At 32.8% G+C, this 17,363-nt stretch overlaps 1 protein-coding gene across 1 annotated transcript; it reads left to right on the top strand.

The window, feature by feature from the left end:
- Nucleotides 1-257: 257 nt before the first annotated feature.
- Nucleotides 258-17,228, top strand: LOC123717081 (lysosome membrane protein 2-like). The gene is made up of 12 exons (XM_045672879.1): nt 258-508; nt 8,619-8,710; nt 9,081-9,244; nt 10,972-11,110; nt 11,399-11,508; nt 11,972-12,071; nt 12,910-13,037; nt 14,438-14,558; nt 15,068-15,218; nt 15,545-15,695; nt 15,973-16,069; nt 16,349-17,228. Exons 1-12 carry the CDS (start codon nt 280-282, stop codon nt 16,553-16,555), a joined length of 1,689 nt encoding a protein of 562 aa, XP_045528835.1. The 5' UTR covers nt 258-279; the 3' UTR covers nt 16,556-17,228.
- The last annotated feature ends 135 nt before the right edge of the window (nt 17,229-17,363 follow it).

Genomic DNA, 17,363 nt, shown 5'->3' with positions numbered 1-17,363 from the left:
TATGTGTATCATCTGTACGTGTTACTTGTCATAACGTTTTTTTAATATTAAAGACGTGTGGACTGTCTGTCCATTAGTCTGCCTACAAATTCAATATGACATAGCGTACCTTGCCTCCATAGAACCTAATAAAAAATCGTCTAATTTTCATAAAGCATAACAGTATCATATAAATTTTGACCCTACACATCTACACCATACTTTGATAACCTCAACGTACTGATAACACAGATTTTGACCCCAGTCTTCACCCAACCGCCGTTGCGGTTCCACGTCAAAATGGATCACGAAGTATTGGATAAAACAACATCTTCATCATTAATTCTACCAAAAGATGACAATAAAGTAGTGATAATATCTCCTAGTAATGGAAAAATATTAATTCGTGAGGACACTGTGCTACAAGGTTGCGTGGGCTGTGGAAGAGCCCAATTTACATGTACGGGTATCAAAAAGCAATGGTCTGTTTTGTGTTGGGGCCAGCAGATGGACAGGAGATATTATTTATGTGAGTAACATTGGCCGGAATCGGAAAGATATTTCAAATATTTATTTATAACTCCGATTAAGTATCGGTGACTCCAGAGCTGGGCTTTCCTCGCTCAACGAATGAGTATCTCAATATAGCGAGGAAATGTAAATACTGTATATTTGGTTGTTATCATTACTAATAAAATAATGTTATTCCGAATAGATTAGAATAAAATTTTCGGAATTTCAAAATTCGCGTTCGTATGGCGGTAATTGATTTCTATGTGCGTTTATAAATGTTTGTAAACCAACATAATCTTACAAATACAACTTTAAATTCCAATAACACACGAACTTATAGCAATTATTTTTGTAGTAGAATTAAAATAATTAATAGATTATTTATTGAAGTAAAAATAAATCAGTGGCTCTTTAACCTTTTTAGGTCTGGGCCTCAGATGTCTGCATCTGTTTTATGGTTATTTGTCAATCTAATAGGCAACTAGGTACACAGCGTGTGCCTCACACACGCCGTCGACTTTTTGGGTCTAAGGCAAGCCGGTTTTCTCACGATGTTTTCTTTCACCGTTCGAGCGAATAACAAGTGCCCACATAGAAACTTCATTGGTGCAAAGCTGGGGGGATCGAACCTACGACCTCAAGAATAAGAGTCACACGCTGAAGGCACTGGGCCAACACTGCAAATTTGATTAGTGCTGCACAGATAGATGGATAGATAGCACAGATTATTTATTCGTGACTATAAAACGTACACAAATTGACATAAAAAATTCATAGAACAATAATTTTAAGACCCCGCCAAATTTCTACGCAAGATGGCGTCGCACCAGTCCACATGACGTCCTTGTAAACACAAATATCAACGTGTTAATTATTATCGTTCGAAAATGACACAAACACACATATTTTTGGATCAATAGTCTCCGTCAAATGAAAATTAACTTAAACATTAGACATGCAAAGAAGTATTTGTGACCATTTTGTGTCACATGACTGACATGTATAAAATAAATGTTTTTTTTTAAATCAATGATTATTAACAAGTAATTTTTCTTGCTTTTTAAAGCCACATATTACTCTCAATAACACATTATTAACTTTCAAAGGGCTCATTAAGGGTTTACGAACTACATAAATATTAATCAGCTATTGAATTTCCTTTGAAAGTAACTAAAGGACAAAGCATTATACATAAACATTATTTTGTAAATTTATAACCAAGTCGTGGGCTCAGACTCGTCAACAAAGATTTAGGAATCTAAAGCAAAAATAATTGTAATATTCAAGCCGAAAAAGCAGACGGAAAATACGTATTTGGTCGTGACGTTCAAGTGTACAGGCGCTAATTAAAGATTTAAATTGGCGTCTGGTACTTATACCGGTGACACTAGAGCTAGTGATTTCCTCACTGAACGAATAAGTATCGCAATACCATAACGTAACCAAACTTTTTAAATTTGTGTTAGTTTTCTATTTATCCATTTTAAACTATTATTACGTTGGTTAATAATATTGTAAATCTCTATATTTGTTTTTAATGTTTTAACGTTCATAAAGCTGTTCCTATATGAAGAATTGTGTGTAAATAATTACATATACACTTACATTATACCTAATACAAGTGTATATGTGTTTACTAACTTTGTCCCGTCTTTACTACGAACATTGATTTCGAATTGGTATAATTAATAATAATGCTTTATAATATACAAAATTCTTTGTTTGTTTTTCTGGCGCGTATATAGTTTTGTTGGTATTCCGACATATAACTGGACATGTGAAAAAAACATGGTTTTCGTGATTAATGCCACAAACAATTAGCGACTGTAATTATTTTATATTTTATCAATATAATAACTCCGATCGAAGTATTACTTTTAATGATTAATTAATATGGTGGTTAAGTATTCTTAATTTATTATTTTTATTAATTATTTCTTCTTCTTTTCTTCTTTCGTGAGAGAGAACCTTCTCCTGTCAATAACAAACACAACAAAAAAGAATAAGCGAAATTGGTCCAGCCGTTCACGCGTTATGCCGTGACCAAGGGAAATAGGGGTTCATTTTTTTATATATAGATTATAATAATAAGGGCGGATTTTAGTGACTTAGATAAAAATATTTATCAATATATATAAATATAAATCAAAGTATTAGTTTATGGCGACATCAAATTTCTTCAATCTTCAAAACAATCACAAAAATTACTGTTACTTTGAAGACGGCTTTCGGCTTTTATTTATGTATTAAAGAACACCACAGCATATATAATGCATTTTCTGTAGTATATCTATCTATTCTAAACATTCATATTCATATACATGATAATTACGGTGAATATAAATTTTTCAGAAAAATTTAAAATTATTGTACTTGTAATTTTCATTTAAAAAATTAATTCGCAGGATACTTATTGGCTTAATAAAAATCATCTTATAGGCACTTAAAACGTTTTTAGTTAATAAATGAATAGCCCGAGGTACATAAATCACTACATTAGATAAACAGTTTGACGCCTATTTTTTATATTCCTAATACATTTTAATAAATTTTTAACTATATACAAAACCTTTATAAATCGCTTTGTCTCAAGAACTATCAATGCCAATGTCATACTAATTTTGTTTCTTTTGTAATTGTCGCGTGACTTAACATAATTAGCTTCAAATGGATACCTTTTTCAGACATATGTAATAATAGAGTATTAGACAAGAGGTATTAAAAAAACCGAACAAAACCTGTTTATATTATACGTTCAATCTTTATTAGCTTTAGAATAGGAACCTTTGCGCAATATCTCTCCATATACATATTAAGTAAGAGAAATTTTCGAGTTAGCATTGTCCTAAAAAATATTTTGTTAACTAAGCTACATGTGAAGCCAGAACAGAACGGGGCAATAATTAGTCTTAGATATCGTTAGCTTATGACAGATATGATATAATTTTAATCTATATAAATAACAATTAATCGCAAAATATGGTAAGCGCACTCAAAGACGGCTGGATCAATTCGAGTATTTTTAATTTATTCCTTGAACTATGAGAAAGGTTTTTATACAGACAAATATTTAAATTTATTATATTATAAAAATAATTAGCTTTGTTCAGTACTTAAAGTGTTATTCTGAAAGAGCGAACAGCCTCTTAGCAATATAGTCTAACAGCATAGCAAAATGTTCCACATTGGTATGTATGGCTTCTAAAAATGTAGGGTAAAAAATCATATTAAGGCGAAATAAAGTTATTGTAGCTAGTGTTTAATAAAAATAAAATCGCGTTATTTAAAAGATCGTTTTTTGATAGTAATTACATTTTGGTTAACAATAAAAATTAGTTTGTCGCTTATTGTTGGCGTTTCCCGCTGTTTCCTGACCCTTGAACGTAGATAGTGAACACACGAGTTTGAAAAACCGCTATGACTGCATTATTTACTAGATACAGTAGGAATTAATACTATGAATTTTGTGCAACTTATTCTATCTTTTATCACCTTTGTAAAGTCTTCCTCAAATTGTACATCCTTTTAACTTCGAGTTTTATTATATAAAAAGCGTATCTAAATTAGCGTAATTAAAAAAGCGTAAAAAAATTAAATTAAAAGCTATAAAAACGCATTATCTTGATATACCTAATGCGATAGTGATCCCAGTCATAACAAATAGTGATTATATATTAAAGACTATCTTTCTAAATTTCACCTAAAGATCTGATATTTTTCACCTAAAGATATGATCTGATAAAAAAATTGTACAAGAAAAGAGCGTAACAATTCTCAAAAGCAAGGCTTGGTACTTGCGAGTCCTCTTTCAATGCGAGTGTTACAAGTTAGGTAAGCCAGAAGGCTTAGGAAAAGGAAGCGGGCAGAAGCCCGTTTACTCCCAGTTATATATAAAAAATCGTGTACGTTAGAACTCAGGGCCTGTTTAAGTCTTCGTTGTTGATGTCAAATGGGGTCAAATTTTGTATACATTACACAAGGGTCTTTAAGATTTTTATACATTTAAACCGAAGGTTATCTCAAACACGTGATTAGGTGACGTCGATTTATACACACAAATCATTAATTAGTTTTCTTAATATCGCGATTCTTAAATAAATATTGACTCTCAAACATTATCCATACTTAAACCTCAACCTAATTACGTATATTGTTTTATGAAAACTATAAAATACGTAAATAAATATACTATTGGACTGTAATTGTGTTGGTAGAGGCTTCAGGGTGTGACTGTTATCCCTGAGGTCGTAGGATCTATCCCTGGCTGTGGATAAATGGACTTGTGTCTATGTGCGTTTGACACGGTGAAGGAAATCATAGTGAAAAATCGGCATGCCAAGTGGCGCGTGTAAAAACAATTGATCACGACAAAGACACCGAAATCTCATTTGGGTCTCAGATTTTCATTCGAAATAAATAATAAGATTGTTTTTCTTTATTATAAGAAGCTAAAGCTTATAGCGTTTTTTGTATATATATTTTCCAGTCCCTTTGGTTTTTTAGGCGTCTCGATTAAGGACACATTCATAATAATATTGAATACGTGTATGAACATTTAAAATTTAATACTCTGTGATCTCACTCAGCTCAGCTCAGGTGGTCTCTTATACTGTATTATGTCTGGCCTATGCATTAAGTAGACGATTACAATATACCATTACATATGAGCGAACTTTATTTCACCATTCGCATTTTTTTGTACGGCTTTATTTGTTGAGTATGTTTGATTACTATAAATTTTAATTTCCTTATTTGTTATATATATACGTGATTTCGATTCTTATATAAATATTATAAATGTAAGACAATATAAATTTAGGTTTAAATATACGCACGTGAAACTCATGGAGCGCAATTAGAATACTCATATATATTTTTTTAAATTATAATTCTAGATAATTCCGCGACTATGTAGTCGTCGGAGGTATTAAATAGCTTACGTGGGGTATTGCTAACCAGAATGATTAAACACTACTATCTGTTTCTATTAACAACTTTTGTATGACTTTTACAGCAAATCCCAAAAAGATGCCTCCTAACCTATTGTTGAACATAATTGTCCTTAAATTCGTCGGTTCCTTTTATGCCCATAGCTTGTTCACTGTTATATCTGTCGTATCCATACATTGGACAGTCGGTCAGAACATGTAACACCGTCACTTCAGCTGTATTGCTAGGACAGGCAGCACTTTGTCTAACCCTGAACCAGTAAAGATACGACAAGAATCCACCGTGACCTATCAACATCTGGGTAATCAATCCCGTTGGTTTTATTTGTTTAATTATCGAAAAGGCCGAAATAACGTTTGGAAAGAATAACTTAATTATTGCAGCTGTTTCGCTGTTTCGATATCTGTAATTCCATTTTTCTGTCGTGTTTCCACGTAGACAGTCCTTCAAATGCGATATGTGGAATATATTGTACACGAGCGCCTCTTCTAGATGCGCAGCTTCCTTTGCCAGTTGGTCTGCTCTTTCATTCCCCTCCACGCTCGCATGCGCTTTAACCCAAAGAAGATCATTTTTTTGTTGATGAAACGCGCTTTATTTATATTCTTACGGATTTCAACTACAAGGGGATTGAAAGAGCGACCATTCGCAATGCTTTCGAGTGCACATCGGGAGTCACTATATACGCCGTAGGTGGCTTCTGGGTGACAAAGTCCTTTAAGTTGCTTTAAGAATAGCCACCAGTTCAGCTTGATGCACGAAACAGCGTAGTTTCAGTCTATAAGTCTCAAATTCGTCACCAGTTTTCCATAAGGAAACACTGGCTCCGACCAATTCGTCTGCTTTACTTCCGTCCATATATATCTTTACTGCTAGTCCTATCCCAGGACGGTCCTGTTCTCTATATGCCATAAATTTGATATCAGGGATGAGGAATACGCATCCACGATACTCTTTGCTCTAGATCACCTTCCAATTCAGACTGAAATAATCCTCACTTTGCTTCGTAGAGCACAGCTGCCTCTGTAATGCTGCCGAAGCAATATTCGAACCATGGCCTTTCTCACAATTATCGTCGCAGCATTACTGCACTAATTAGCATTAGGCAAATTGATAATATCTTATAAAACTTAAATATATTTCTAACACAGAAATACACATTATGTACAATATACTTAACTTACATAGAATAATTATTAAAAATAGAAAAATTAAAATATAAAAGGTTTGGTCCCTGTGGCTGTGTCTTTATTGTATTATTATTATTATACTTAATGGATTAGCGAGGAAAGCACCAACTCTGGGATCACCGGTATTAGATTCCTAATTGAATCTTTAATTTAATTATTAAATACATATATATTTAAAAAGATAATGTCACGAAATTCATCTACTAAGTCTTAGATGGGCTAAGTTTTATTAATAGATAATGTCAATAAATACATGTTCAACTGTACTAACAAACACAAATTATTGCAACATTTATTATTTTGCTTTTGATGTCATTTATCAACGGACCCCGTTTTTAAAGTGTGTCATTCCGTAGCATCATTTCAAACTTAAAATAAATATAATTAGGGTAATTTTAGGGGATAATTTACTCAAGAAATGTATTTACTATTTCTTAAATAAAACCGCAAGGTTCTATATACGTAATATACATTAATCCTCGTACCGAAACAGGTTTTTAATCGATATTTGAAGTTAGTCCTAGTCCTAGTCCAAATTTCGTAAATGTTGGTACACTGCACCAGACAATTTGTACAAATCACTTAACGAATGTTATATAAAAACACTATTCAATACAAAATTTATCATGGTCAAATGTGTCGTAAAAGCTCATAATGACCAGATAATATTAATTTTTTGTTTATAACTGCTTCGAGATAAGGCTTGTATAGTCTAGATAAGACATAGTAGCTTTGATAAGAATATCAAAACATGGTTGGGTCATTCATATTATGGCACAGACATTTTTTAAATTAAATTATTTAATGCATTTAGAAGACGCTTGAATATAGGAAAATTAACGTTAAACGGACAAGGAAGAGAATGTTAGGATTCATTTTGTGCAATAGCATCTAAATATATGACATACATATATTATTATTTTTATCTACTTCCACATATATGCACTTACGAAACCATTAAAAAGTTGGAGGAACATATTTTAACAAGGGTAGCCATTTCGATTGAACGTAAACAATGATTGTGTGAGAACAAAAAAAACATTAAAAATGATTGAAGTTTGAAATTAAAATTCATTGAAAGTGAATTTGATAAGCGCAGGTTGGCTGGAGGTTTACTACAAAAAACTAAATACGAAGTTTCGGTTGAGGGAACGTACATTCTCCTATTAGGAAAGTATTTCGGATCTGATGATGGCTGCGAAGTTCTCAATTATCCAGTTTGTTTTTCGTTTACCTTATTCACAAATTCGTTTTGCAATTTCTTTATATCTATGGTTCCGTTTCGGTGCAAAACTTCGGCGTTCGTTTTTCTTAATAGACCTCCTGGTGTCTATGTAGAGCCAACTAAAACCAACGTATCCCTTAACCAAATAAAGCACCAAACCACGTATAAAGTATACTATATAGCTACGAAGTGCCCGGTCCAAAAGTCCTAGGTCACAGAAGGAGGAGCCCTACGTCTTGATTATTAGTTGTGCGCACTGTCTTAAAATCGTACCTTGTTACTGATAAGGCTTTGAATACGGAAATGTAACGTTACGAGAATTCTGTAAATCAATAAAGGAGAAAAGGACAATTGAGAATAATAACACAATGTATATGCATACTATTTTAAACTTATAAATATGTCTTTGTTTTAATTTTAATATGTCAGTTAATTTTAATGAAAACATAATGTGTATAAATTTAATTACTTGTATATTTTATCACCTATTAATTGATTTAATTTACTTACAAGTAACTTAAAAAAAACAAAGAGAAATTATTCTACAGCTTATAATAGATTTGATACTACTTTATAACACTAATACAGATTTCCTTGCTGGCAGCACAGCCCGAACTGTCAAGGTCAACAGCAAAATTCCATTCCCAAAAAATAAATGCTGGCCGCACTAGCTTAGTTGTGAAATAAGCACTGTTTAAAAGAACCACAATTCCAAAATAGTAGGGATATTATGGCTATTTTAATTATGGTATTTTTTTCAGTTTTAACACTTCTTTCGGCAACATTTGCACTTAGCCTTATAGGAGCCATAATCTTCTGTTTTACAAACACAATCAACGATGCTATTTTATCTGTAAGTACTACTTGATAGAGTATATGAAGTAATAAGTCTTTTGAATACCTTATAATTAAGACTCTTATTCTCACTCAATCTGTATCTTCGTTTAAAGTTACAGAGTACCTCTGCAGTCCTTGTACTACACTAACTTGTAACTATATATACCAAAATTAATTGAATACTAATGTAAAAAAAATCATTGTTATTAATATTTCATTTTTATTTTTCTTATTATGTTTGACAAAAGTATTTGTGCCTAATGAGTATTTGTGTAATTCAAACAAACTAAATTAACCTACAGTTTTTATTAAACAAAAACAAAATTCCAAAACTAATAAACTAAATCCTTGATGAATGAATGTAAAATATTTATCATATGTCACAGAATATGGCGATCCGAAACAACTCGATCGCATTCTCCATGTGGCGTAGACCGACGGTGCGGCCTATAATGAAAGTTCATCTCTTTAATTACACTAACTGGGAGGACGTACGAGATGGTAGAGCTAGTAAACTTAAACTTCAGGATATTGGGCCGTATGTTTACTCGTAAGTAAATACTTTTCTTTTATTTCAGTGCATGCTACTTATTTTAATAATAAAATCGATCAAATTTAATGTAGTAAGTTTAGTAAGCAACTGTAGATGGCACTGAGTAAACGTTACGCGAACTGGTAATACACTCTGTCTCTGAAAAATATTTATAATAACTATTATAGCATAATCGCATGTGTTCCCGCAAACACATAGCCGCCGTTCGCATTAAGGCCTCGTTAGTCCTCTCTCATCTCTACTTACTCCTGAATAAAAGAAGCCCGTTCCTTGAACAAAGGAGACAAGGTGACAGTTCAAGGCGAAGGCTCCTCGCCCTTCGTCGTTGTGCCCCCTTCCATATCCACCGGCTACAGGTGCTCTAGGCGTGATTCATAAAAGTCGCAAACGACAACCTGGAGCTCCTTACCTTAGCCCTATGGAGTTTGTGTCCAACAGTCCACACGCCACTTCGACAAGACTAAACACTAACTAATAATAATAATCGGTGCGCAAAAGCATCAATTACTATCCTTTCTACTAGTCGCCGGAAAATCCCAAGCAAGCTTCGCTGGCGAAACAAGCCCGAGCTGAGCTGATAAGGCCCCTCAGGCCAACAGCGAGATTACATTAATAAAAAAAAATTATAACTATATATAGTACACCTGAATTATCTAGTAACACTAATATTAATTTAATTGGCCCGTGCATAGTAACAATTCTGATGGTCCTGATCCAAAGAAAAAATATTGAAATCTCAGTGCAACGAGTGCAGTAACCCATATTGACATTTATCTGTAAGGTGACAATACCAATAAATCGAACAATTGATTCTTTAAGTGCTCCGATTTATTCATGTCAATGTTTTCAATTAGATAAGAATTATTTTTCAATATGTTTCGATGAAGACATTCGTAAATATAAACATTTATGTTTTGCCCGAAACGCCCTCAATGTAAATAACTTGGCCATTTTATTAAAATACATGTGTCTTCACTGAAACATCATGAAACATAAAGATCTAAAGACTAGTAATTAATTTACTAATAAATTTTTAATATAAGAAAATTTTCAATAATACTACTTACAGTCTCTGTTAAAGGGGATACACTCTGTTCTTGTGTTCAATTTTTTCACTTACCAGTGGTATTTAGACCACAACTAACATGCACTAACACACCTTGGTTGTGAGAATGTAAAACAAAAGTTGAAATGGGACACGTTTTCCTTGTGATTGGTCGGTCATCTTGATAGACGCGATACCTTCCGTTTTTTTTACTGTGATAAAAGAATTCCATCCAAAGTTTGATCACATTAGAACATGGAATAGAATTTAAGAGGAAACTTTGATGTACAATTTATTTTCTAGAAACTATAAGCTTGTATGGATTACTCTAGGGTTATAGGTCGGCGTGGCGTTAAGATAATGTTATTAGAATTCTCGGAAGGAAATAGTTTATCCATTGACTTAGGAAACTTTATTACACTTGTTTATCAACTGAACTATTTTTTTTTGTCTCTTAGATATATTTATATGTTTAAGTATGTTCAGTCTAAACACAAGAATTTGCAGCAAACACTTTTTACAGCAATAAGTAGTATATTTTGTTATTATTGAGTAAACAAGATTTATTGTAACAATTAATACATTTATTGGGAAAGTTATTTGGGGGACGTTGAAACTCATTAAATCCCTATTTATTTTTTATGGTTAAAGTCGGGCCTTTAAATAAATATATTTGCAGCCAGCAGTTGGAGCGAGTGAACATAAAATTTGAGGGAGACAAACTTACATATCAAGAGAGGAACAATTTTCAATATTTGCCAGAAATGAGCGCTGGACCACATTTCGACCAAGTGTTTGTTCCTAATCTACCGTTAATTGTAAGTTTTTTATTTCTATTTACTGTTTCTTATATATGGGGGTGTCAGTCTTCGCAGCCCATGCACCCATTTTTGTGGGTACGTTGCCGGCTTTTAAGGGAGTACACTCTAACTTTGAATACGTACGTCGTATCTCTCAGGGAAGACTAGGAATCGATTCCACAGTTCGCTAGTTCACAAAAGTAAGTTGCCTTGTCAAACAGACTGTGGACTGCGGAACACCAAACTTAATTCCCCTCATGAAAACAATTAAATCTAAAACTTCTTAAAGTGTGTTTTGCTTTACAGGGTGTTATTTCCAAATCGCTGGATCTGCCAAATCTGATTAAATTCCCATTATTAAACGCATTGCGGTTCACGAACCATCATGACGCATTTCTCAAGTTACCGGTTCATAGGTAAGAAAAATTATATTTGCTATTGAAATCAATTTATTGAATTGAAAGATAAATTAATAAATTGCATAAAGTTATAGCCGCTCTCATTGGAGCCCGGGGATACCCGGGGAAATCAATTCGGAATTATTAATATTAGTAGGTTTAGAATTAAAATATATATACATTTTTATGACTTTATCGCATTAGTTATGACTGTAAAGAATATTCGGCCTGAAATTAAATATGAAAAAGGTTTCCACACACTCATACATTAATAATTTACATAAAATAATATGCTACGTCTACTGTGCGAAAAATATTGACAAACGAATAGAAAATAATCAAGAAAATTATGGATGAAAAACTTAGATCCAACTTTAGATATCAATTTGAACATCTCGTTCTTCGGAATGGAAAGACATCAAAATACACGGATTGCCTACAGTTTTTCTGGATTAAAAGCCCAAACTAATTTTGATTTCAGGTTCCTATGGGGCTACGATGACGACATTATAAACACAGCTAAACCGTTTTTGAGTTTAAATGGAAAACTTCGTTTTGACAACTTTGGGCTTCTTGTTACGGTAAGTACCTTATTGCCATAAACAGACTGAAAGATTTTTCGTACATGTGTCTTTACTAAGGCATCATGGGATATTACGATCTAGCCTAACTTAAGACTAATAAGTTATTTAAGACAAACCTAGTTTACTAATAAGGATTTTTAACATAACATTGTAATATTAGTATTTACAATATTCATCAAAGTAATAATAATTTATAAATAGAAAACTAAAACTAATTTAAAAAGTTTGATCCCTGTGGCAGTATAATAACTAAATATAAATTGAGTGTATGACCAACCAGGCTCTAGAAGATAAACCACTCCATTTTTGGAAATTGTAGTCGTTTATACAACAAACTCCCAAGGGAAATTTGAGAACGATCACTAAATAAATTGAAAGCCCTCGTTAAACGTTAATTAATCAATAAAGCTTTTTATAAATTTGACGAATATTTAAGATAATCTTAATCCTTGGGATTGATTTGCTCCAGTTCAAACAATTTGTATGATTCAATACTTGGCGATTAAAAAGAGTGGCGAAAAGTTTCTTGTTAGTTCTTCTTACCCGCTCTACGCCCTTGAACTGGTAGTAAATGTAAATTTACAATTAATTTAAAAAAATATATATATATATATAAATTTTGAGTTTGAGTTATACCTTTAATGGCAACATTTCCTCGCTGTATTGCGATACTTATTCGTTGAGCCAGAAAAGTACTTGAAGGGAATATTGTTATGTTGTTACTGCATAAAGAAAGGCAACAATGCAATCTTAATCTATTTTCCAACATATGAACAAGTTGGGATTCTTTTGTTAGGACACTTCCATTCATATTTCAAATGATATTTGTTTACAGAAAAACGGCACCGTTTCCGACAGGCTGACGATAAATACCGGTGAGAATGACAAGGACAAGATAAATATTTTGGAAAAATTCAATGGTGATACTAAATTACCGTATTGGGGCAGCAGTGAGTGCAACAGGTACGGTGTACAGCGATATGCAAAACGAAACCTAAAAATTCCGATTAAGTAGAGAATCGTATTATATTTGTTTTCTATTAACCCGATTTCATACAAATGAAGTGAGTTACAATGCAGTTTTGGTCATCGAAAGTGTGTTGTGTGATTGCTTGTCGCTGGCCAATTAAGGGAATTTATTTCGTATTTCAAAAGTGTTTACAATAACATGTTATTGTATACGTCGTGGAATTCCGATCCCTTAGTGTTGCTTAGAGAAATGGGGTCTTCGGCATTTTGTACCGCATTTACTGCAGAGAGTGTTCATCGGACGTCGTGGTAGAATACCCTAACCTAACCTACCAACCGTCACCTCGACGTCCGTCAATTGGAGTTTTTTGCCTTGCATTACCACTATATGGTACCAGCTGCCCACTAAAGTATTTCTTGACCTAAGGCCCTTCAACAAAACAAAATACCAATTCTTAAAAAGACTGGCAACGCACTTGCGATCCCACTGGCAACGGTCGGCGGAATCAGTTAACATCAAATTGCTCCCAATTAAATGAAAATTTGATTTTTAAGTCCGTTGTTATTATATTTCTCGCTGTTACAAACATATAAGAAACAAGGGTTAATGGATACGATTGCGGAGAAGAAAACACTATTAAAAAAAACAAATCAGATTTTTTTATTCTGCCTAGGCTCTAATATTTAAAGCAAATGCTATGATGTGATTCAAATCAGATGATAAAGATTTTCGGTTAGACATAAATGTTACAGATAACATACATAATTACTCATACTCAACACGTGATTTAAAAATATGGAATTATATTTACAACAATTTTTACATGGAATTTATCCCTTATCATTGTATAGTTCAAAAGTGTATCGTGTATGGGTGACGTCTAAACACATCATCCAACATTATTATTCTTAAAATCAAAATTAATTACTTCCGAGGGTTCTTTACTGTGTTCAAGCTATTTAAGGAATAGAGAAAAACCAGATAGATTTTTATGTGCGCAATAAATATTCGCTCGAACGGTGAAGGAAAACATCGTGAGGAATCCGGCTTGCCTTAGACCCAAAATGTCGACGGCGTGTGTCAGGCAGGAGTGTCCGGAGGCTGATCACCTTGCTTACCTATTAGTCTGACAAATTATCATGAAATCTGGGGCCCAGACCTAATAAGGTTGAAGCGCCACTGATTTATTTATTAAGATAAACCATTCGCTATCTACTTTATGATTAACACATGCCCTACTACAGGACAATGTTTCGCATGAAAATAAATTATTTAGACTTCGCTGAGTATACCCAGTAAAACAGGATTTATTTCTGCCTCTTTTTTTATGGTTAGAATTTTAATTAGGTATTATTGGCAACGTAAAAAAGTTAAAATATGCCTATTGTTACAGTATTGAAGGATCTGACGGAACAATATTCCCCCCCGCGATGTTGGATAGGAACAGAACAATTTATATATTTTACGGAAACTTGTGTCGGCGACTGCCTTTTAACTACGTGAAGGATGTAGATGTAAGAATATGTTTTACTTAGAAAGATTTGGTAACAATGCTTTCACTTTTAAACCCGCATAGACACTTGACACGCACACTGACACGAATTGTACAATGTACGATTCCACATCTTTTCAGGTTGCGATATCATCACCAGTCATGCTGGAAATTTAGAAGAGAGGCTTGTGTCCATCAGTGGACATCAACAGGCTAAAACGAAGATATCAGGGTGTTACATCAAATATTCAGTTTGAAAGAAAACACCTTTTAACCGTACATAATTTTAAATTTAAATAATTATAAGTTTATAATAATAATACATAGCTTTAATCCGATTAAGAGGTGTTTTCTTTCAATGTGTAAAAGCTATGTTAACAATATTAAATATTCAGTTTCTACTGTTACTGAATGTTATATCACAGTTTTTGGAATTTACACAATTTATTCAATCACAATCGATATCGGGGGATCTTCAACCCTAAATTTATATGTGTATATATATGAATAAATTCCTTGATAAAAATGCAGATTGGCGATGGAATTGAATTACTCCGTTACTCAATGCCTCGAACAGTCTTCGATGATCCTGATCACTATTCACCGAATCAATGTTATTGTGACATTGATACCGCTAGCTGTCCGCCAAGAGGAGTCATTGATATTACCAGTTGTACTATGGGTAGGTTTATTATTTGGCATTGATACGCATGCATAATGTCGTTTAACTTTAGGCAAGCAATCGACCCGTCTTGGATTCGATCCGATTTGATTAAAGGTTAAACCAACCAAAACCAAACTTTACAATAATACATGCAGGCGGTTCAAATAAAATAACATAGTTACTGTTACGGTTACTGAACGGCCCTTTTTACAATTAACATAATTATTACGATTATAAATATTTAAGAATTCGAATAGTATGCACGCGTCCTAGCAATGATTTCCACGAATATAACCGATTATTCAACACGCAGGAAAACTCAAAAAATTTCTTTCTATTTCCAGGTGCTCCATTACTTGCGTCCTTCCCTCACTTCTACCTCGGAGACCCCAAACTCCGTGAGCCGTTTGAAGGACTGGAGCCTAATCCTGAACTCCACGATTCGTACCTTGATATTCACCCAACTCTGGGAATTTCGCTTAGTGGAAAATCGAGGTGATTAAGTTTTATTGAGAAGTGCATATTACACAACGATGCCTCCTTATCTCCTACAAAAAGAACGAACTGCTAAGATACTCAATATTATAATCTCCAAGTCCAAACAAATCCGACTTTTTAAAATAAACTACTCACCTGTCTATTTTCATCACAACTTAAATACAATTTGACTGAAAAAGACAAAAAGTACTTTATAATAACTCTGATTTAGTTTTTAAGAATAATTTCAACAATTAAATACAATATAAGTAAATGAAAACCTTCTTATTTACAGTTTACAACTCAACATAATTGTACGAAAATCATCATTGATTAGTACACTAAACTTTTTGGAGGAAGAAATGATTCTGCCAGTTGCATGGATTCAAATGGTAAGATTGAAAGCCAAACATGAATTGATTTATTAGAAGTGTCAGGCTTTATAGTAACAGTTTGCAAGACTTCAAAAGAATTATAGCAATTCGAAGTTATTACTCGTCATAAAATAAGAAGTAATAATTTGTCCATATGTAATTAGCAATCAACTTTTTAATTTAGTCAGAAGCCTATATAAGCATTCTTGCTACATAGATTTGACACAAAAAAGTGATAAAATTAACTCAAGATTTGCAGAAAGCGGAATGTTCCTATGACATTATTCTTAATTTCAGACGGTTGAAGAACTCCCTGAAAGCCTCCGATCGCTCGTGTATCACGGAACTTTCTCAACGGCGGCGGCTCAACTAGGATTAACTGTATTTTTCATACTAACATTGATTATTTCTGGTCTATGCATTCTCATAATGTTGGTAACTCGAAGGAAAAAGCCATGCGCGACTGTGAAAATTCTACCAAATGATGAGGTCAAACTTAGCTGATAATGCATTTATTTTGGGCTAGTGCTTTAGATTACATATAGGACAACCAGAATGACATTGTCTCGGAAGTTTACCTTATAATTAAACATAGGTATTGTAACACATTTTAATTCCATGTGCCATTTCAATGTTTAATGTCCTAATTGGTGTAAATCCCCTTTCCCACTGAATAATACATTTGATTTTTCAATGTACAATTTTTAATAGTATTTGTTGTATAAATTTTTATTTTCAAGGTATAGTAAATTGGCTGTGCCAGTTTTGCTTCATACATGACTACTTGGCACGATACTACTTAGGATTTCATAAATTTAAGTTCATATTAATAAGACAGACATTCCAGAAGTAACTTTAATATTTTGGTAAGATGTTTAGATTTTAAAAAGTTCTATTTGGAGATGAAAATCTCTTTGAAATAAAGCCTTGTTATGTAATATTATATAGATTTAAAATTAACTGTTATTGTAATATTCACAAACGTTTTTATTGTGAATCGAGGAAAATAAAACAGCAATCTCGTTGGCAGTTTGAGTTTCGACCAAAGGTCTTAACTTACGCGCTGTACAAAAAACATGTTGCATTTAATAAAATAAGAATTTTTGTTATTCGTATATTAATATTTACATATAAACATTTATAACATATAACATTGGCATTTTTAAAACATATGTTTTAGGTTTGTTATTTGTTCTATCTTGAATGTAATTTTTTATTGTTAATTCTATTATTTATTTCATTCAAAGATATTGGAATAAGTCAATTAACGTTTTTATATTGTATGTATTAATGAGAGATTTCGAACATATGA

Source organism: Pieris brassicae, chromosome 12 (assembly GCF_905147105.1).
Source record: "Pieris brassicae chromosome 12, ilPieBrab1.1, whole genome shotgun sequence".
In the NCBI taxonomy this organism is placed as follows: Eukaryota; Metazoa; Arthropoda; class Insecta; order Lepidoptera; family Pieridae; genus Pieris; species Pieris brassicae.
Note: the sequence above shows the minus strand (reverse complement) of the source record. Positions and strands in the feature narration are given on the sequence as shown.

What these genes read in the sequence shown, in the direction of transcription:
- LOC123717081 (XM_045672879.1), top strand. Translation starts at nt 280, where the DNA reads ATGGATCACGAAGTATTGGATAAAACAACATCTTCATCATTAATTCTA. An exon ending in ACTTTGGGCTTCTTGTTACG is followed by an intron (nt 12,072 to 12,909) that starts GTAAGTACCTTA and finishes ATTTGTTTACAG; the next exon opens with AAAAACGGCACCGTTTCCGA. An exon ending in TATTACCAGTTGTACTATGG is followed by an intron (nt 15,219 to 15,544) that starts GTAGGTTTATTA and finishes TTCTATTTCCAG; the next exon opens with GTGCTCCATTACTTGCGTCC.